At 39.8% G+C, this 23,757-nt stretch overlaps 1 protein-coding gene across 6 annotated transcripts in view; it reads right to left on the minus strand.

The window, feature by feature from the left end:
- Positions 1-23,757, minus strand: part of LOC123767736 (lysosomal-trafficking regulator) — a 154,513-nt gene that overhangs the window by 50,627 nt on the left and 80,129 nt on the right. For 5 of the 6 annotated variants that reach the window (XR_011223929.1, XM_045757693.2, XM_045757692.2 and 2 more), the window contains exons 29-38: positions 22,507-22,716; positions 19,034-19,229; positions 16,644-16,779; positions 14,765-14,928; positions 11,790-11,909; positions 11,257-11,456; positions 5,802-5,942; positions 5,356-5,480; positions 4,638-4,859; positions 2,247-2,359 (exon numbers count right to left, since the gene is read on the minus strand). Coding sequence is in view for 5 of the 6 variants with exons in the window: in XM_045757693.2 (XP_045613649.2) it covers positions 2,247-2,359; positions 4,638-4,859; positions 5,356-5,480; positions 5,802-5,942; positions 11,257-11,456; positions 11,790-11,909; positions 14,765-14,928; positions 16,644-16,779; positions 19,034-19,229; positions 22,507-22,716 (1,627 nt within the window). In the remaining variant the exon portion in view is untranslated. The remainder of the gene's footprint in view (positions 1-2,246; positions 2,360-4,637; positions 4,860-5,355; positions 5,481-5,801; positions 5,943-11,256; positions 11,457-11,789; positions 11,910-14,764; positions 14,929-16,643; positions 16,780-19,033; positions 19,230-22,506; positions 22,717-23,757) is intronic. The other variant, XM_045757696.2, reaches the window with a different exon arrangement.

Raw genomic sequence — 23,757 nt, forward strand, 5'->3', positions numbered from 1 at the left:
CTTTTTATCTTCTAGTGTGTGGTTTGGTCAACATTACTAACATTACATATCAATATGAGATCTTAATGATCCATGGTTAACATTTATGATTTAATAAGGATAATACTGGTAATAACAATATTACAAGCTATAATTTAAAACCTTTATTACTGATTTTTTTATTAACAAGCTTATGTATACACAGCAATGTGCTGCTACCATATTCTATATGAAAGATTACAGTGTAGATCATAAACTAGCTACAAGCTCATCCAACATCCCCACCTCACAGGACGGCAAGTCATACATGGAATCAGGAGAGAATAAGAAATGAAAGGTTGATCTAGTAGCCCCCACTAGCAAAATCTGGGTACAGCACAAGAATATCTTCCAATATTCCTGAGTGTATGAAGTAATTACAGAGCTCAAAGTACCTTATACCATTTGGTTTAAAGTCACTGATAACAGGGCGATCACAGATATAGTATTGGAGAGTATAGTATGTCCTCTCAAGTAAGACTGAAAACAGATTTTTTTTACCCAGATAGTTATAAACCCATGGAACCATCTACTCGCTGAAGCTGTAAATGACAAAATCCAGCTAAAAAATATCATTAGGACAATTAGCGGGACTTAACAAGCCCCGGCTTTTTGTCCTCGTCGAGGCCACTAGATTGATAGTGGCCCTTGGGTAAATTTAGGTAAATATACAGGTATACATAAATAAATAAATACCATCGCTTCTCAAATCTTGGGAGCGACAAGGAAAGCTATACACCATCTTTTAGAATTATGTAGGTAAACAAAAAATGTAACATACTTGTTTACTACAATGTCGGTGCTGACTGTTCAAGTTGAAAAAAAAGTTTTACTTCAAAATATACTAATTTTAAAAGAAAATTTGACGTAAATAAGTGGCAAGTGCCTCATGGATACGCTCAGATATGCCAGCGTCGTGATTGGCTACAGCTGTAAGATGAAAAATGTTACCTGCTCTCTGATTGGCCAAACTAAAAGCCCTAGTGACATCTAGCGAGACCCAAGTCAACTACTTAAAAATCTTCGTAAGTATACTTTTCTGAATTGCCCTTTGGCGCGTTCTTAGCCGGTACTTAGGAACCTTCGTAGCACACATACTTACCAAGAAATACATGGAGCTTCGTGAATCTAGGTCTAGATCTGTATCATATTGTCAGGATGTTTAGTTTGTGAACTAAAGAATAGCCTTGTTCCTAAGAGAACAAGTTCCTATTCATACAGCTTTGTGACAAGTGAGGTGTTTGTAATGAAGACTTCTACAGGTAACTACATTATGTGGTATTTAGGGCATGCACCACAGCCAATGGTGGTCACTCATCTGGTGATTTCAAAGAAGTCTTGCTTGTAACTGAGCAGCTGAATGAAATTTCATTTACAAGTTTGAAAATACATTATAGAAAACTGAGCTACTAATAGATATAATAGTATATTTCACAATTAAACCAGCTCAGGACACGAGAAAACTTGTATTTGCAAGGGACTTATCAGGTGGCCCAGCAAGCCACAGTTGTTGTCAACTTTTACAAATGAATTATTTTATTGAACTCTCACACATTTACACTAGAGCACTTGTTGAAATGAAGGACACACACACAGTGCCAATGCTATCTGTTCAAGCTGAATAAATAATTATTTTGTACAGTAAATGCCTTTACCCCACCCAATTTTCTCTTAGCCCTGCATTTTTATGTTTCTATAATTACCCTTCAAGAATACTCCCACAGATTAACTTAATGATTTTTATACATTTAAATATTATAATACAAATAGTAATGACTTTTTTTGCAAAAAACTAACAAATAATTTACAAGTATAGGCAAATATTCAAATCTTTTACTAGAAAAGTAGTCCATTGTGTAAATATTTTATGATGGATAACACATTAACTACCCACGTTATAATGTGATAGCATGCAAAATAATTTAGCAATGCAATGAGAATCAGTACCAATGTGCACTCCCTATTGTGTTGTGGTAAAACACTCGCTCAGCGCTTCACAAGTGCTTTAGCCTGAGTTCCTATCCTGGTCGGGGAGGATTTACTTGGCACCAATCCTTAACTGTAGTCCTCTGTTCACGCAGCAGTGAATGGGTACCAGGTTGTTAAACGATTCGGTGGGTCATATTCCAGGGAAAAATTAGGATTAAGGACTTGCCCGAAATGCTATGCATGCTAGTGGCTTTACAAGAATGTAAGAATATGTGCTCATCACTAGTAAAGTAGCTTACCTATTTTCTGACTGTACTCGGGCATGAGGTAGCGAGCATGAATATGAAGACGACCCCTGGACAGCCTCTTGCGAACCCTCATGGGGCCCTCAGTTTGGTCCAGCTGCCATGATCTAAGAACGGCAAGTAAATTGTGTTAACTGGAAGTTTATAAATGTGTATGCAAATGGTACAAATTGATAGATATTAAACCTGTGTATGCAATATCTGCATCAAACATAAAGCATGAAGAACACCAGCTCAAGGCCATCATTTGAACCTTTTCATGAAAAACTATGTGGGAGAATTGAGTGACATTCATTTGTACCACCCCAGTTATTCTTTAGTTGAGAAATTAGTGTAATTACCTAAGTGTAATTACCTAAGTGTAGTTACAGGATGAGAGCTACGCTCGTGGTGTCCCGTCTTCCCAGCACTCTTTGTCATATAACGCTTTGAAACTACTGACAGTCTTGGCCTCCACCACCTTCTCCCCTAACTTGTTTGAACCGTCTACCACTCGTGTGTGTGTTTGTGTGTATGAAAGAGGCCTGACAGCTGAGTGGACAGCACTTCGGATTCGTAGTTCTGAGGTTCCGGGTTCGATCCCTGGTGGAGGTGGAAACAAATGGGCAGTTTCTTTCACCCTGATGTTCCTGTTCACCTAGGAGTAAATAGGTACCTAGGAGTTACAACTGCTACAGGCTGCTTCCTGGGGGTGTGTAACAAAAGGGTGGCCTGGTCGAGGACCGGGCTGCGGGGACGCTAAGCCCTGAAATCATCTCAAGATAACCTCAAGAAGATAGTCTGGGGTAGTATTGTTTTTATGCAAACAATTAAGAGAGCATACAGTATCAATACTGTACTATAAAACAAATTGTGTGTCTGCCTGTTTGTCCAAAGATGGAGGCCAGATACTTGGGGCTAGTCTCACCCAACTTGGCAGGGAAAATGGTCTAGGGTACAAAATGGACATAGACTGGTTGGGATAGGTCTAAATTAAATGCTTTAAGAAATATTGGTATTTATAGAAACCCTCCCATGTGATTTTTATAGTCAAGTGTGAAATATCTGGTTCAATTCCACTAGAGTTTTTTGAGATCGTAACATATTTTTTGAGACCCATACAGTTGTTTCAGTGCATCTTAATAAGAAATTTTCTGAGATAAGGAAAAAAAGAAGGGGGGGAGAGGGACAAGGGGAGACCAAGTGAATGGGGATGAAGGAGTCAAGTGTGAGATGGGGTGAAGAGTGGGGAAGAAGAGGAAAGGGATGGGGGAGATGAAGAAATGAAATCACTCCCCCTTTTATATGAACAAATCCACAAGGGTCGTGACGAGGGTTCGAACCTACGTCCGAGAGGTTTACGATTTATATATATATACAGTAAATAGTAATGTCTGGCTATTCAAAGTTGGAGGGGGGGGGGAGGTAGGGACATGAATGTAAGGGAGAGGGTAGGGAGATGTAGGTATAGGGAAGTGAGGGGAGAATGGGGAAAATGAGGGAGATGAGATATAGAGGAAGAGAAAGGAGAGAGGGGAGGGGGGAAGGAAAAGGGAGAAAGTAGGAAAAGGAGAGGAAGGAAAGAGGGGGAAGGGGAAGGAGAGAGGTGGAACGGGAGGATAGAGAGAGTATTCCTGGAATTTCCAGGTACTCCTCCTAGTTTGTTTATCATATTTATCACATGAATTATTGTTCCTGTAATGTAGTATAACCCAATGAGCCTCTAATATTTTAGTCAAAGGTAATAAATTACTGTACCAGAATGCAACTCATTTAGGAATTATGCTACAATTGACCAATACAACGTTGATTCCACTCAATACATTCCTCGAATTAAATGGGGCATGCCGGTATTCACCCATTTTCTTCAAGTTCGCGATTCACATCAAGAAATTGGGAAACAGGATTATGATAATTAATGACTGAATGAACAAGAATGAATTAGATAATGAATATAGAAATCATAAAATAAATAAGAATTATTATACCAAAGTGGAAAATTTTTGTGATGTAAACAGTGCAGCAAATTAGCAAAGTAGATATTCTCACCCCCCCCAAGCAGTTGAGTCAAAAAGACAATGGATAAGTGCAGCATGGATTTGTAACCAAAGATATGGGGTTTGTATTATCTACCCAGAGGATCACGGGAGTAGCAGGAAGAGAAAATAAGGTTACTTTTGCCTTAATAAAAAACATAAGGCACTCTGTGCAATTGATATTTTAAATGCCAGTACATTTAATGTAGTTTAGATTTTTACACGAATCACTCTTATGGTATTCATTCAGTCATTAATTATCATAACCCGTGATTAAAATGATCATTATTAACATTTGGAGCAGTTCTGTGGCTTTCTAAATAGTAACTTTTAATGATTTGTCAACAAAACCAAACAAAATTGTACCCACCTTGGATAAGATTCTAGTACATGCCATGTACCTTTCTCATGTGTTAGGATTTCAACCAGGCCCCTCCATCGATGTGTCAGATGGACATGACGACACTGTGAGTGCTTAATGCCTCCCAAGACAATTTTCCGCTCAATATTTTGACGATCAACTACTGTTCGTGAAATACGGCTACATTCTCTTGCAACATCCTCAAAAATAAGAGTGTTCTTTGTTAAAAGTCTGAAAATAGAAGAAAAATTAGCATTTATATATTTGGACTCAAACCATGAATACAAAAATAAACTAAATCTGAGCTTATAACATGATAAAAATTACATGGCTCTACTATTATTAAATGAATAAGGCACAGGTATTCGCTAACCACGAATACGTAATAACTAATATACAACAAGCTGCTATTGGAATACACGTGATTACCATGATATCTTCAAAATAATAATATTTAAATTTCAACGGTAACCAGTGAAGAGTTATTAAAAGGCTTTAGAACAAGTACAAATTAAAACAGAACATTTCTGATGTGAATGTAGTTTAGAAGTCTTCATTTGGAAAAGGCAAATAATCCTGTTGCATATTGCTTGACCATGCCTTTGCGGGCATTACACTATTAATTCATTCACTACTATTGTTACCGAGTGGCTTTGAGAGGGACAAAAGCCGAAACTTCCATGATGCATTACTAATATGAAAGATGTAGGAAGGTTAAATTATGAACCTTTTATCCTGCTTATTGCAGCGGTCTACAACAAGGATAGCAATTTTGGAGGACTCGTCTTGCCACTGCTTCTTTTCCTCGCTCACAACACTCCATTCTTTCATTGCTCCATGGGGTGGATATAACTGAAAATTATAGGTACAGTACATGCATTGAATTACTATAAATATGATAGAAGGCTTAAATACTATTGGTATCTTTTAGAAATAGTATAAGGGTATCTTTATTATGTGCTAAGTGTATCCTTCATGTTTACTAAGTATATATTTTCTTGAACCCTTAAAAAAATTGAAGAATAGACAGAAGTATTTATAACTGACTGCTCAACAAGGAACTAGCAAATCCCAAATTCTTATTAAACAAGAAAATTATAAATTATCAATCAATACTGACCAAATTATTTTTTCCTCATTATCAGAAAAAGAGAAAAAACAGTTTTTTTTTACCTCAGGAGCTGGCAGTAGCTGAATGGAACATTCTTCTAATATTTGCAAGACTGTCTCACAGCTTTTAATGGCCGAATCTTCTAGCTTGTTCTCATTTTGATAGCGGAGCTCGTGCATGAAGATTCCCACTTTGTATAACAACTGTAAAGAAAATAGTTTTATTTTGTTATTTGTGATTTTGGTGTACTCTTGTCACGTTTGTATACTTTAATGTTCATGACTTTGTATAAGTTTTTCATTTTCATATCTTACCAATTTAGGATTAACAGATGCCATGGTATTAAGGAAAAAAAAACATGCAACATCTCCACTAACTTTTCTACAGGAAGCCTCAAATTTACCATAAATTCACCACAAGAACCAATCATCCCAATCAAGAACACCTCAAGATCATTCCAAGTTCAAATATAGAAAAGCATTAACACTTTGTAAATACCCTGATATTATTTTCAATATTATACTATAATTACATATTGAGGAATACTCTAATAGCATGCACGGACCGAAAGCAGGTACAGTACATATAATAGAATGTGTCTAAACAAAAGTATTTATAAATATGACACAAAACTATTGAATTTAAAGAAAATAAACCATCAATAAATACTTAATGCAAATCATGTCATACAGGATAAAAAAAAAAAACAGCATTGAATGTAATGAAATGCCATTTTCTGGGCGAGTCCCGGAGGCTCCCCGGAGCTATCCAGGCTGAATGGATATGTATATCTTTCTGGCATCAGTCAATGCATGGAGTTCTTGCCTACCGGGGGCCACAAGCCAGAACCTGGTCCCCTCTGGAGAGGCACGAGGAGCATGTCTACAGAGACCCTTCCCCTGTGGTTGGGAGTATTCTATGTCTGCCATCGACCGGGACAGGCACCCAGAAAGGTAGGCGCCCCAAAACAAACCTCTATTCTGGTAAAACTATTGCAACCGAAGGCCGAACAAGTGGAACTCTCCAAACAAAAATTAGCAAACTAGCACGACGTCATCATGTCGCCGCACCGCTGTCTGCACAATCCCCCCCCCCTCCCCGGGCGGGGGAAGGTGGAGATCCAGACCCACCCCAACCTTCAGTTCTTAGGCTGGATGTCAAAAAGTGAGGAAAACCCCGCCGACCAGAGGGAGGGAGGGATTCCGGGGAGCCTCCGGGATTCACCCAGAAAATAGCGTTTCATTACATTCAACGCTGGCTTTCTGGGGGGAACCCCGTCAGCTCCCCGGAGGTACCTTACCACACTTAAGGAAAAGAGGGAAGGATCCAGGAGGCAGACACCCACGTGCCCTAACATAAAACAAGACTACAGACTAAAAGAAAGGACCTTGCCGACGACCCGGGAGACCTGAACCCCAGAACAGGAAGGAGGGAAGGAAGGGAACCCGGGCAAACCAAAACACGTTCACAGTCCCAGAGGCCAAGACGCACAGAGAACAGCAAAGAGCCGCAACCGAACAACAAAAGAAAGCACCCCTGGCCTGACCAACCAAGCAGCAATCCAAGGACCCCTCAGGAAGCAGCAGACCCACACATCACCCGAGAAGAAGGAGACTGCATCAAAAGAACAACCTACCATGAGGACCAACGAGGCAGAAAAACACCGGAAATTCCCCAACACGACCCCTAGAGGTCAACACCAACAGAAGAAGGAGACCGGAAAAACCAAAATACACCAGAACCGAAGGGAACACGACAAACCGAGGAGAAGAAAATAGACCACCCGTGCCAACGACCAGCACAGCACCGGAAGCGCAAGATCATTCCTGAGGTGAAACAAAGCCCAAGACAGCAAGCGGAATGGAGCAGAAGGAACAGCAACACTGAATGCAAGCTGGAGTAGCTCCACCAGCGCCACCCAATATGAGGCAACAGTACACGGCACCAGAAGATGATCCTGGAACAACCCTGAAGGGAAAGACAAGACAATCCTATCAAAGACCTTGAGAACCCTTCGCAGTGATAGGAAAACCAGAAGGACCGCCAGGAAACCACACACTGCCGCTGAGACGAAGCACGCAAGCAGGAGACAAACAACGAAGCCACTAGTGCCCCCACAAGCAACGAGAACACAAGACAAAAACCCCAGACACGAAGACACGAGAGGAAGAACGAACCGATCCTTCCCGACCGATCCGCAAAAAGAGGCGGAGCCGCGGGAAGCCCTTCAGGATCGGAACAGAGGAAAGCAGAGCCCCCCAAACAAGGCTGGCAAAAACCAGAAGGAACGGCCGCCAGGGAACCAGGAACCCAATCCCGGCGAGCCAAAAAGGAACCAACCCGGACAAACAAAAATGCCTCGTCCGGGAGAAACCTCCCCCCCCCCCCCCCCCGACCATGGAAGGACCAACAAGCCCAAACACCGAAGAGCCAGGGCCCAGGCAGAGGCCAACGAGGAAACCGAGCACCACGAACTAAAGCGCGCGACGAGAAGCGAAAAGCAGTGACCCCGCAACCCTAAGGAGCAGCGCAAACACCTCCAGCAGAGAAGAATGAGGCACAAGCCACCGAGGTATACAGGAGGAGAACTACTCAGGACGTGTACAGCAAGAACACAAAAACGCACTTTCCGGAAAAAGAACAAAGAAAAGTCGTAGCCAGGATCGGAATCTAAGCTACCCCTGTCCCAAGAAAAGGAATCAGGAGGGCAGGAGCAATTGACCGGAAGTCTACAACCTCCTGCAGACAGTGCAACACAAAAGCCTGCAGGGAGAACAAGGAAAAATTGAACTCGGTACCAAATTAAGCACCGACCAAGATAGCCATGTGTAGCATAGAGGGGGATGAAAACAAAAATAGGCAAGGGAAAAGACCGGAATACGGTCCAAGTAGCAGCCGGTAACGTATGGTACACTACCAACTACAACGTGTGGCGTGTGGGATCGCACATACACAGAAGGACACCACGGATATCAGGGTGCACCCAGGCACCGATGATAGGCAAGAAAGGAGTGCCCAGAGACCAAGTTGAGGAAGGACACAAACACGGACCAGGGGAACGAAGGAATGTCCAAACACCGAGAAAAGACCCAGACGCTGAAAAACGAAACAAAAAGCACCGAAATGCGGGGCAGTGCCCCCCAGTGCAACAACAACAAGATACACAGACAAAGTAGTCACTGTAAGACACATGCAAAGTGTCCAAGCAAAACACACAACACCTAATACCCCCTGTTAGGAGCCAATGACGCTACCCTATCAAGTGAGGAAGTGATAGTACTGACAAGGATGGATCAATGAACGCAGAGGGGGGAAGGGAAAACCCCACTCTGAGGAAATGCAAGCCCCGTGCCGAGGGGTACAAAACCCCAAGCGGGGCAAAATGGGGCCGAGGTTCCCAGGTTACCCCTAACCAACCCCGGGAACCCCTACGGCAGGACCCGGGGCTGAGTCGTTCCCCCAAAGCCCCAGCCCCGCAATTAAAAGCCGGGGCAGCTGTACAAAACACTAAGGAAGGGAGCCCACTGGTCAGACCCATATGGCACGGCCAGAGGAACAGGCTTGAATGCCTCTGCCGCCACCCCGGAAGAAGAAAACCCCCGAGACCACTTGAGTCTCAACCCAACCAGACCCTGCCTCAATCCCGAAACCCGCCTATGGTTCGGAGTCAGAAGCAAGGGGGAAGGAAGTATGTACAACAGAAAGGGAAGGACAAGGAGGAGCGGACGGAACCGGAGCCAAAGCGACTCCCACCCCCCAAGTCCGGACCCCTCAACCAAAATGGGGCAGCCTCGGGGCATCCGGGGTTCACAATCAACCTAGAGCATTGCAGCAACCTAAACCTAGCATCCAACACCGCAGCTGCCTGCACCCGCACATCATTATCAGTGGCTCGGGTGAACAGGAGCACGTACAGACTACACACACGTCAAACGACTCCGGGTCAAAACAATCATCGACCCAACAGGCAACATGACGGAGGCAAAACACGTGAGTGTCACCCTGAGACAAGGGGACAGAACAACCCTCAAACTCGCAAGACGTGAGGGAAGACTCGGGGATTACATCCATCGGACCACGTAGCCCCCATGGGGTTTCCCAGGGTCCTTAGCCATGGTTACATGCTAAGGGAAGCCCAGGCAGGGTACTGCCACCAGTGCCCAAGTCTACCAAACAAACTGCTAAAGCTGAAACCCCGTGACGTGTCCATTCACGGGGCCAAGTGGGAAGAACCATTAAACACAGAAATATAGATATATAAATATATATACCCCAAGAATAGTGATGGGGGACCACAAAGGCAGACCTTCCCCCCACCAGGCAGAAAACAGAAGCAAAATCAAAACCCCGCAAGAGGACAATGTACCCAGGTGGAACAGAGCCGGCCGCTGTCATAGGTGAAAACTAGCTGTGCAGTACCCAGTGCCCCTGCCAGTGATGAAAGCTACCCCCTACCCAGAGACAAACAAGGGTAAGAAAAACCCCAGCTGACCCCAAGGGCGACCAAGTACCGAGCAGTAAACGGCACAGCAGAGGAAGATCCCGAGGTGACTTGTGGAAGGAGGCCACAAGCCCCAAGGGCAGTACTTACAGGGCACCTAGGGAAGGGAACCCTAGGCGCATGCAGCCCGAATACTGTGGAATACGTCACCTGGCTCACTCATCACCTGTAGAAACAGCCCACACCACGAAGCACAGAACTGAAACAAAAACCGAAGCCAGAGGCACGACTGCACCAGACTTCCATCAGCCAAGAACTGAAGGTTGGGTCGCTGGCGGGTGGGTCTGGGGTTCCCCCTTCCCTCTCCCGGGAAGGAAGGGGGGTTGCGCAGACAACGGCGTGGCAACATGATGACGTCATGCTAGTTTAGTAATTTTTGTTTGGGGAGTTCTGTCCACTTGTTCGGCCTTCAGTCGCAATAGTTTTACCAAAATAGTGGTTTGTTTTGGGGCGCCTGTCCTGGTCGATGGCAGACATAGAATGCTCCAAACTACAGGGGGGGGTCTCTATAGGCCATTGCTCCTCATGTCTCTCTAGAGGGGGCCAGGTTCTGGCTCATGGTGCCCGGTAGGCAAGAACTCCATGTATTGACTGATGCCAGAAAGATATACATATCCATTCAGCCTGGATAGCTCCAAGGAGCCGACGGGGCTCCCTCCCAGAAAATATATACACACATCTTCCATTATAGGTGAATAATATATTAAAACCTCTGTGTTTAAAACTTATACCGATTTATATATATATATATATATATATATATATATATATATATATATATATATATATATATATATATATATATATATATATAATATATATATATAATATATATATATATATATATATATATATATTATATATATATATATATATATATATATATATATATATATATATATATATATATATATATATATATATATATATATATATATATATATATATATATATATATATATATATATATAATAAACAAGTACAGTGCATATTGTATGTATTACTAATTTCCTCACCTGTGGATTTGCTTTTGAACTATACGAGATAATAGCATGAACTTTAGGGTGGGAAGCCAAGGCTTGGGCAGCACGAATACGTGTGTGAGTGTGAGTTCTGGGAGATGTCACCAATGCCAACAAATGATTAAGATGCATTCGTAGTATGTCTTGGCAGCCCCACACCATACGTTCCCAGCCACAACGCTCACCATTACCTGCTGTATACAGAATTACATAAAACACAATCAGATTCCTTGACATTATAACAAATGAATTCAAGGCAAAAAACAATGAATGTTATTGACATTACAAGAAATGAATTCAAGGCAGAAAACAAAGAATAATATGGGTGTCCCCTGATGTGCATGTAGGATGCAGTTCTGAGAAACAAAGTGCAAATCAAAGTTAAAGGTATAAGCACAATTTGTAATTTTTCCTTATATATATGTTCAAATATTTTACATGTTTGATGCAAAAGGGAAAATATTTATCATCAACTCTACCATACTAAGGTCACAAACCAAAACCTACAAAGAAACAACAAATGTGACCTTTTCGCTGGGTAATGGTGGCAGCTGCACACAAGAGAAGTTCTAGCAGAAATAAACTAAAGGTTTCTGGAGCACTGGCAGATGGCAAGGCACTCGCTACTGCCTCAACTGATGACCAGGCTGAAATGTGAATGTTGTTTAAGATCTTACATATATCAGGTAAATATCGAAAAGGTAAAGATCAGGTAAATGTAGAAAATAACAACAGAATTTACAATTACATAAAAAACCCTAGCCAGTTTAAAATATTAAAGTTAAATCTTTTCAGCTCTTTGCAGCTTACAGATGAGGCAATCCAGATAACCACCACTTAGTGGTGGAAATGGTATTGTAATGCCACAATGATGTGATAAAGGGTGACCCATTTCCTCCACTTAGATAAGGAGCCTCCCTAACCCATGAAACTGTGAAATTAGGAATGATCAGGATACTGACTGCCCCTCTGTCTCTATGTCCCCATAAAGTTTTCCAAATTTAAGTATCTTTCAGTAATCTGTAATAATGAACTACAGTATAGGTTTAAGAAATAATAAAGACAAGTCACAGAAGAGCGACCTAATAATTAAGTACTCACCTAGTTGTACTCACCTAGTCGTGTTTGCGGGGATTGAGCTCTGGCTCTTTGGTCCCGCCTCTCAACCGTCTGAAGATTAACAATCTTTGGACAACACCCACCAGTGGGCCTCGAACCCAGAAAGCACAACTACCTTCCAGTAGCTGCCATAACTAGTACGCCTTAACCCACTACACTACATCAGACCCTTAGTACTCACCTAGTTGTGCTTGCAGGGGTTGAGCTTTGGCTCTTGACTTTTTTTTAGTATTAAGTATTTGATAAGTATTTGACATTTAAATATTCATGGTGGTACGGGAAAATACAATGAAAACTGTGCCATTTGTATAGTATCTATTAATGTTTCTTTTAGTATTAGGAAACTCAAGAACATATAATGCAAAAACTTATATTTAATAAATTTAATGAGCATCACATTTTGCTGCTTGTTACACTATATTCCATTGTGTTCACTGAACAGCATCACGAAGTAAGGCAGGATGACATGCTTCACCACCATGGTCATTAAAGGTGCTAGTCACTGTGGAGAAAAATCAATCCAATAACAATGACAAAGTCATTAATTCATCAAACTTCCAAGCTTATAAAACCCCACTAGGAAGTAAGTGAATGCCACCTTAGATACTTTCAACTACCACTGCCACCAGGTGGCAGCACTGTACACCTCCAGATCTTCAACTTGAGCCACCTTACATATACTGTAGTTCCTTCTGGCAGACAGGAACCAATTTAAAACATGCAGGCCTGTTTTTCAGTTGATTTGACCTTTGTATCCTGCAAGCGGTTTTCAACTAGTGAACTGTAGTTAATAAACTTAAATTTATTTAAATTTACATTGAAATAAATGATTTTACAGGTCTTTGAATGTCCCTGCTGTTTTATAGCCTGTTTCCTAATTTTTTCTGAGTAAACATACCTAGCTGACACATAGCATTGGGGAGCCTTTGAATTTTATACCACTTCAACACCACAAACCATGAAAGGAGTTCCAGCATTTTGTATTGCTACTTCAAGTCCAGTTATCTGTTTCCTTGTCTGTGTGTGTGGGGAGTTCAGGTCAATGTAAATACCCTTGTTAGCTTCAGACTTTTGCTTCTTATCGCAGAAAGTGGCAATACTGTAGATCTGGTTGCCCGTACCAAGTTTGGAACAACTTGGATAGACCAACAATTGTGTTAAGACATGGCAGGAGAAAGACAAAACTATGCAATTGAAAACATACAAGTTGGCCTGCCTCCTCATACCTTAAGGAAGCTCAGGGCCAATAAATAGAGTACTTTGAGCATCAAATACTCAAAGATGGGGACACCCAAAACCTGACAAGACACACCAATTTTAAAACAACACCTAAAGACCAGTTGTTTTTCAATTGGACTTGGGAATAATACATATAAAAAGTGGTTTACCAAATTTTATAGAGAAGAAATTAGAAAGATCTAGGACAAAGTTCTGAAGTGTCTCTGCTAAAGCAACCAATATCATTTAATGGTGTTGGGCATGACTTGTCTTTCAATGAAAATCCAAGACAGGAACATACATGTATTGAAGATTGTCGAAGTATATTATACCTGTAAACATGCCAAGACGCATCATATTGACAAGATGATGAAGAACAAGGATGCCATATAAGGAGCCCCACCATCTGTTTTCCATAGATGGAAATCGATCTGTCCCAGAAATTCTACATGTAAAGATTGTTAAAGATTCTAGAAGCAGCGTATCAATGGATAATCTTCTGGAGGTGATTTTCTGAGAGAACAACAAGAAAGGGGAATTGGAATACTTGGAAAGCAAGGGTGGAAAAACTAGGGCTGAACCAGCCAAAGCAGAGTGTAATATGTTGCTAACAAACTCTCCAGCTTTGACAGGTTGGACATCATCATCCAGACTGGAGGAAACAGGTAAATGTTATCCCACTACTTCCAATAGAAAAACAGAGCACCCTTGTGTTTGCAGCATTGGGTAACAATGCCAAAAACATGAAGTTTGTAGTTCCATATAAATGCAAATGGGTTTACTTGAAGTATGTCAAATGTTTTGTATATTTACAGTTATTGTATTTCATTGTACTGTACCGTATATGACATTTGATAAGAAGAGCTGGACACCCAATCTAATGTAGTGGTGGGTGCTGCTGCAGTGCTGATTATTTAATTATGATGCTAAATACTGAAGTGTGAATGAGATCTCTTTAATAGCTATAAACTTGGTTCACTATTACAGTATTTACGTTTTTCTGGGCTGATGCTTCCCAATCTTGTGAAAGTGGGAAAACCAGGTAATGATGATATATTTATGCAGAAACTGTCTTATAAACAGATATATAGTATGTGAAAACACATGGAACTTGAATACAGTACGACTACCTTGATAAAAGAAACGGTACAAAAATTAAACTTACCCGACATAAATAAAAAATCTGTTGCTTTTTGTATGAGCACCTTGAACCTATCCACTAGTTCAGAGTGTGCCAAAACTTTTTCTTCTTTCTTGACATTATCTGAAGTCAAGGTAGGAGAGCTTTGACTCTGGTTGATAAATAGCTGCTCTGAGACGTTGTGAAGGCTAAAAGACCAATGAAGTGTTCAGATTAATAGGTCTCAAATAATACAAAAAATATATGAAGGCATTATAAATAATGAAACTAAAATGTTGCAATAGCAGAATGTTGTATAACCTACAAAACATGCTCTTTCTGAGCAAGGGCCCCTCCCTCAGATGCTCTCCATGTCATGACAAGTCCACCCTGGACATAACATTCCCATCAAGATCTTGGTAAACTGTGCTTGATGGTAACAAAGAACTTTCCAAATGGTCTTGCCTGGTAGCTGGGGAGGGGAAGGGAAACAGCAAATAAAATTAAATCCACCTCAAACAAAGACCACTTACTAATACACCATTGAGCAAATTTTAAAACTCAATGCAGAAAATAACTGGACCCACAATGCCAGTTGTGCCAATTAATTCTCTGCTAACTTTCACTTGCCTACAGTACTTCCTACTCCAGTTGCTACTACTTGCACCACCACCACAGCAAGGTTAGAGTAGCATGTCACCCTTCATTTGTCATCTGACAGTCCAGACACATTCTCTCAAGCTATATAGATGAATAATTTAAATAGACTGGTTGTTCTTTATCACTGCCATCTTTGTGCATTGTGCCCACTGCTTGATGTTCACTTCACACATTGTGTGGTTAGTGTCCCTCACTTCACCTTTGCATCAGAATTATCTTTCCTGGTACTGTCAAGGATCAACAGCCTTCAGAGCTATCTTCTATATATGACCTGGGTGTTTGTCTCCTGCAACCTCCATCTTATCTTGAGGTTATCTAGAGTTCATTTCGGGGCGTTAGTGTCCCCGCGGCCCGGTCCTCGACCAGGCCTCCACTCCCAGGAAGCAGCCCGTGACAGCTGACTAACTCCCAGGTACCTATTTACTGCTAGGTAACAGAGGCATCAGGGTGAAAGAAACTCTGCCCATCGTTTCTCGCAGGCGCCCAGGATCAAACCCGGGACCACAGGATCATGTGTCCAGCGTGCTGTCCGCTCGGCCGGCTGGCTCCCTCCATACTAATGCTTTCTGCTTGTACTGGCCCTTCTGGCACTTTTTTGTTCTTTGCAATGCTATGTCAAATGATGACAGAAGGTAGCTCTGAAAGCTGATGGCCTTCTACAATCACTTTCAGAGGAAAGAACTCAGAACAAAGCTGAAGCAGAAAACTAAATTCAGAGATAGTTAAACGACTATGTATTCATGTCCATGAAGTGAACGTTACAGCGTGGGAACTCTATGCAGGAATAAAAATCTCTCAAAGAACAACCCACTGAGAAAACTTAACTGAATCAGTCTCTAGAGCTTCGGGAAGGATGCCAGGCAGCATGTGAGGGCTGCTTGCTCCCCTGACCCTGTTAATATGTAGCATGCAGCCTTCTAGTGGCAGCTGCAGGTAATAACTAGTGGTCTACTCAGTAGCCATCAGTGTGATAATTAGTTTCTTATTGAATCTAAGGTTTCGTTTACAGGGGCATTCAAATATTTAATTCTGCAGTTTGCTTAATAGTGAGCTAATCATTGAGGTGGAAAGAGACTTCTCCACTTTCTCTCCACCTAAATTTACATGGCAAGACCATTTGTAGTAAAGACTCACAGTGAGCTCAACACAGTGAGCTCAACAGTCTGGCATGTTTTGTGATCTTGGAGGACCATATGAGTACATGGCACAGGGAGCAGCTGAGGAAAACTAGCTCAGTAATCTATGGTTCCACACCACTTTTTACCTTTTAGTGAACGGTATGGTTGAGTAATTGGCCAGTACCGAACCCACCCCTGAGTCGCTGTCCTCACGCTGGCCAGCTGGTGAGAAGAGCTTCATGTTGTGCAGGCTAGTTGATCCAGACACACCAGGTTTTTCCACTGTCACATGAAATTAACACTTAGTAGAGAAGAGCAGAAATAATTCAGATGGTGTTTGGAAACATATTTATGTAAAATCAGATGCTGTATTGCAACCCAACTCATTTCAAATGCATCTTAGGATATCAATGTATCATTGTTATTTTATGAATGACCTTTATTCCATGTTAGTCAAATTTAAAGCCATACATTTGTATACTACTGAACTTGAATTGTCCAAAGCATCCAAACAGGAAGAATACTTTGGAGACAAAGGAACTTGTGTCTTTTATCTTTTACAAACCAATTACTGAATTATTTTTAAGGTCAATAACAAAAAGTATTTAAATAATAAAACATATTGCATAAGCCATACATCTTTAATTCCAAACGTATGAATTTTTTTTATATACGGAAGTATTTTTCATTTCATTAGTGTGAAATATTCATACTATATTCATATATTCTTATATTCATACAATATTCATATAATTTCATTAGTATGAAATGAATATTGATCCTCAAAAAGTATATTTAATGTAAAAGACTCAAGCTTTGAGTGAATATGAAAAGCTCCTTTCTGAGCATGACGCCTCAAACAAGATTACTGCTGATCCAAATGGAAAAAAACCATCCAAGTCAGGGAAGGACAACATTCTGTCATGACACAATACGGATGCCAACACACTTCCATAGTCATATTGGTGTTAGAGAAACACTAGAAAAAAAAGCTCAATCCAGCCCAGAGTGACAAATCTTTACAAACCCAATTGGTATTAAAAGGACTGCCAATTTGTTTAAATTCACCTGGTCACTGTACTATAGAATAAATATAAATTTACTTTATCGTGTATAGAGAAGGATGGCAAAGTTAATCCCAGGAATTAGAAGCCTTCCTTATGAAGAGAGATTAAACAAGATTAGCTTACATTCTTGAAGAGTAAAGAGTAAGGATAGACATAACTGAAATATAGAAATGGATGAAAGAGTATAATAAAGAGGATATTAATGAACCAACACAAAATAGAACACTAAACAATGGATACAAACTGGATAATCAAGATTCACAAAGACCTGGGTAAATACTGGTTTAAAAAAAGGCTGTTGATTTTTGTTAACATAATAGATGTGGGATTGCTGGATTTTTAAAGCGAAGATTAGACATATATATGAGCGGGTTTAGGCTGGCATAAATAGGAGTTGCCTAGCACAAGCAAATAGGCCTTCGGGGCTTTCTTTTATTTTTATGTTCTTAGTCCAGGGAACTGTTAAAGTAAATGTAAACTCAAAGGAGAAAGGTCCATATTGCATTACTACCAAAAAAGCATCAAGTAAAGAACTCTGCAAAGTCAGCCAACATGGCTAAAGACAAAGACAAAACAGTGTATGTAGAGTGCATATACTTAAGTGTCCACTTCAAGCATACGTCCACTGTACATGAAACTACTCTTTCAGGTTACACACTATTCATTTTATAAATAAGTCTCTTGTCAGGAAAGTACATTACTGGTACATCACCAGTGAAAGTCAGGGATGAAAGGTGGGTGTCCCCAAAGCCTCTGTATAAAGAATAGATGCTAACACATGCTTGTGTGTTGGATAATGTCCACATACAATAATAGCAGTTAGCAGAGCAATACTTGGTGGTCTATCTGAAACTGAATATTTGCCTGGAGGTAGTTTTGCAAGTGCAAATGAATAAGCCTTTCAGGGGTTAGTCTGTGTTGGTAGAGATAGCTCCACTTTCTCTCTTCCTTCAGAAATTACCCAGATGGAATATTTAGAAACGATTCCCTTTGTATTAAGGAGTAAAGGTTGAACTACCCTGGTTGGTACTATGCAATGTCCGTGGGACTCGCACATTTCTTACAGAAGCAACTGAGCTGATAATGCTCAAAAATATACAAGAATGTTAGCTCAGTTTTATCATACAATATATGAATTCAGTTTCAGTTAAAGATTATTAGGCTTCCTCAAGATATCACACAAACTGAAGAAATACTGTAGTTGCTACTACGTTACAACATACAATTTTAAAAGTAGTCTACAATTTTGATGTTTAATTTAAATATTTTAAGCATTCTGTAATTAGAGTAATGCCTTTTCAAGATATTAAACAAATCCTGAGAAACACACACACACACCAAGATCATAAAGCATCACTATTGTGGCTTCCTAAAGAAGTCCTTTTCCAAAGCAGATAATGCAATTGCACTTAAACTCTAAAATTCAGATACAAAAATATGCTACAATAAAACCACTTATAAAAACTTACTTTTAAGGTTTTCAGTAACATCTTTTGGCAAAGTGTGCTGGTGAGTGGAAGCAGTGGCTTGGATACGTGACAAAGCTACCTGCAGGATTGCTGCCTCTGTGCCTTGAAGGTGACCTACACAGCTTGCTTGGCCTCCACACACAGCAGACTCCCCTCGGCACAGCAAATTTAAGTGATGAAGAACCTCCAAACTCAGCTGTAAAGATGAAATTTGTTATCAATACAAGCTTCTCTCTGTCACATAGTCTCCCTCTATACTTTGTCTAAAACTCAGGCCATCTGTGACAATAACACAAAAGCAATAAAAAAGTAAGCAATTCTCAAAAGAAGATACCAAGTCTGGAAGATTATACACTAAGACATTTAAAAAGACAGACACAAACACAGAGACATATAGGGAAGGAAGGTGTTGAGAGGCCATAAATTTAACAACTGACAGGTTAGAGTGTGTGTGGTGACCTTCACTAGGTGACTTAACCCCTAAACTGCACAAAACGTCATATAAAATGTGACATTGAGTTCAGTTTTTTAAATTTTCTGAAACTCTTTCAAATGTTTTGTGCATAAAACTACTAGGCAAATGCTCCAACTTTGTCTAAATAATACCAGCGTAACTTGAAAAACAAGAAAATAAAAAATAATTATAAAATTGAATATTGAAAACTTCAGTTTTTGAAATCAGCTGCAAAAATATAAAATATCACCAATTGTTCATTTGGTGTTGTTATGGTCTCAGAATAGCACATGATCTTCATTTCATATATTTAGAATACAGTATAGGTTTTCAGTATAGTTTACAGTAAAAAAAAAAAAAAAATATGGCATTTGAAATATGCCAAATTTAGACAAAAAAATTTATAACTCCAAACGATAAAAGTTGATGAAAAATCAATTCTATAGGGATTGTAGAACAGACAGCTGTGCACACTATATGTAAAAATGATGAGAATCGGTCAGAAACTAGATTTTTGGATACTGAAGTAAGTTGAAATTCTAAGTGTAGATATAATTGAAGTTGAAGTTATCGACAACGAATAAGGCAGTTCTAATTCATGAATTTACTTGTATGTTTTAATAAACATTGTTTGGCATTTGTACTCGAATATGTGAAAGTTGTAGGTCACTATGTGTTGAAATGAAGTCAAGAAATAATACCCCCCCCTCACAAAATCAAATATATAGGGATAATTATAATAATCATAATGATTTAGGGGATATATTTAGGGTATACTTTATATAAGTAAAAAAGCCCTAATCTGGTCCCTAATCATCAAAACAACCTAAAGAGACAAGGAAAATAGAGTTTGAAATCTGTGAAAAAATCTGCCAAAAAAAATAAAAGTCCCAAGTTCTGAGAGTAGTAACTGAATTATTTGTTGACCAATTTATATCTGTCTTCACATAGTGAGGGACGGGTATGCACTCTGCAGGATGTAAAGGTTACAACAAATTCAAATAATAAACAAAGGAGGAAAAAACTAAAAACCTAAAAAAAAAAAAACTTCCCCTAAAAAATAATATTTTTGGACATTGTTAAAAGTAACTTAATACATTGCGCAATGTATTTATATGACATACTGTATAACAAAACAGAGCATAGTAACATAATTACTCTATTATTTGTGTTATTATGTATTACTCACCAATGCTATAAAGGCACCAGCTGCATATCCACTTTGTAGACACGTCTTACTACTATTCTTCTTCTTTGTGCGTCGGACAGGTGCTTGCATCTCTTTATTATTGCATTATCCATCAGTTCCAGTTAATAGGAGCTGTTCTCCTTAACAAAACATTTTTTAAATATTCATCTAAAATCAGTTTCTGAAAATATTTTGATTAAAGTTTCCCGATGCTGAAGCCAATAAGTTGGAGATTTGTTTAACATTTTTAATACTTTGATGCTGTGGGCACGCGTGCACCCCACTACCCAGGGTGGGTTTGGGCATTCTGCGGGAGCGCGCGGTAATTTTGAAAAGCGTGTACTATTTTCAACTTTGTTACCTCAATTCTCGTCCTAGGGTTTCAATTTAGTATCATTGTGTTCGCAATAGAATTCTCTACAGGACTAAAGGCATACAAAGTCCAAAAGCCCGGAGTACCATCCGCAACAAACAGAGAAAGTGAGAGAAAGTTACCCGGGAGTGCGCCAGAGCAATAAAATATTTACACTCTTTTCAGTTTTGTCACCTCAATTCTCATCCTAGGTCTTTCATTTTGGTATCATTGTGTTCGCAATAGAATTTCCTACAGGAGTATATGCAAATATAAAGTTCAAAAGCCCAGCCTACCATCCACAGTAAACAGAGAAAGTGACAGAGCATTACCCCCGTGAGTGCTAATAAAGAGCAATAAAATGGGTATGCTCTTTTCAACTTTGTTACCTCAATTCTGGTCCTAGGTCTTTCATTTTGGTATCAATGTATTCGCAGTGAAATTCTCTACAGGACTAAATGCATATAAAGCCCAAAAGCCCAGTGAGAAAGTGAGAGCATGTTACCCGGGAGCGTGCAAGAGCAATAAAATGTGTACACTCTTTAATCTTTGGACATCTCAATTCTCATCCTAGGTCTTTCATTTTGGTATCATTGTGTTCGCAATAGAATTCCCTACAGGAGTATATGCAAATATAAAGTCCAAAAGCTTGGTATACCACCCACAGCAAACAGAGAAAGTGACGGAGCACTACCCCAGCGAGCGCTAATAAAGAGCACTAAAAGGTTTATACTCTTTTCAACTTTGTTACCTCAATTCTGGTCCTAGGTCTTTCATTTTGGTATCAATGTATTCGCAATGAAATTCCCTACAAGAGTATATGCATATAATGTCCAAAACCGCAGCACGCCCCTCCAGAAGCCGCCGCCAATTTCCCGCCCGCTGATTACTGCCGAGGACTCAATGCTTAGTCCTTATCGAACTTCCTTCTATTTAATGGAGGATTCAATGCGAAGCTGTTGCCAAGCAAAAGTGTTAAGTAATTTTTACATAATTCAAATATTTTTTGAATTATGCTCCCTTATGCTGAGCAGTTTAAGGGTTAAACAGTAATTTGTAATTTCTCATTGAAGATCGAATAGTACGTTTGTTTTGATTGATTGATTGATTGATTGATTCACAAGAAGGTACAATGGATTTGTGAGATTACATAATATTGGTATTTTTACATTCATGCAAAGCCACTAACATGCATAGCATTTCGAGCAGATCCTAATCTAACAGATCAGATAAGATGAATAGATACATTGTAGCAAGGTTTTATATCAACATATAACTACAATATAAATTGACAATAAATCTGCTAAAATAGTCAAAGGTCTGACTCTTAAGTGGTTGGCTACATTGAACAATGCTTATGGGAATTATCAAGATTATTTTTTTAAACTGTGTAGATCAAATATTAATTGAATAACAATATACATTTGGGATCTAACTACTCAAATCTACAAGTCCACATGTCATTATACTGTACTGACCATAAAGTTTTTATGTTGGGGTGATGCTACAAGGCAGTTGATAACCCACGAGAGAATCTCGGTGATATCCGACACAACCACCTCACACTCGCTCTCCCCCGTCACATCGCTCACACCCACACCTTCAGTGTGCAGTGATTTCTTCAGGGTACACAAGAGGGAATCCACAAAGTGGGCTTTGTAAATAAGAGGAATTATGAGCTCTGTGTTCTGAAAAGAGTATACAGTATTTAATTAAAAAAATAATCAGATATGTAGCTTTGCTGTTATGTATTAATATAACTATTACTACAGCTGAATAGGCACATGATACAACAAATAGAGCGTTAGTATATACTGTATATGAAATTCTTTTTTTTGAGCTGCTCATTCAGTCACTTGCTGAAGCAAGCTCCTGCTGCCTCAGGTACCTTGTAAACAACACTATGAGTCAGTGCAATCTCTTAACTTCAGCAAAACTTGAGAGTAGGAAGCCCTGACTGTGCAGTTACAATGCCTCTAGGAATTCAGATGGTTGCTTAATTACCTATTCTTAGAAAACTAATTAAACTGTCACTAATAAAGAAGAAAAATGATTAGAAACACAGAATTTCAAAGTAAACCAAAAGTCCAATATGCACACAAAAAATAAGGCTTCAAGTTAATATGAATATTATCTTTTAAACCTAATCATTCAGCTGCTGCTCAGGGTAAGTATCACTGTAGGACAGTCAAGTGGGTTGGCATATTGACACTAGCCACACAGCAAACTTTTCCAGAGGTTCATGTAGGGTCACTAAGGCTACTTTGTGACTTGGTATTCTTGTGACCTAGGCTACTTAGTGACTTAGTAAGAATTGGTATTCTCCAATGATGCTAAATATTCATTGGAGAATAATCAATCCAGCCCAGAATGAGACATGCTCCATTAATAGCTTGAAACCCTTTCAAATCCTCTCTGGCACATAGGTGACTGCCAAATATTATTAACAGCCAGATGGCATGCATTACTACCTACAATGATTGACCTATGAAGTGGTACCACTACAAGCACAACTAGGGTCCCCGATTCAAACCAATCAACATACATCCTAATGCAAAGAACTGAAATCTGCACAGGGTCGGATCTGGTCCACAAGAGGGAAGACTCGTATGGAATATATTCGTAGGGTCGAATACGTTGTACAACATGTTCCACTCCACTTACTCGGCCATCTCACTTGCTCTGACCATAAAGTGACAGTTTACTCCTAGATTTAACAGTGATTTAGT

Source organism: Procambarus clarkii, chromosome 67 (genome assembly GCF_040958095.1).
Source record: "Procambarus clarkii isolate CNS0578487 chromosome 67, FALCON_Pclarkii_2.0, whole genome shotgun sequence".
Lineage (NCBI taxonomy): Eukaryota > Metazoa > Arthropoda > Malacostraca > Decapoda > Cambaridae > Procambarus > Procambarus clarkii.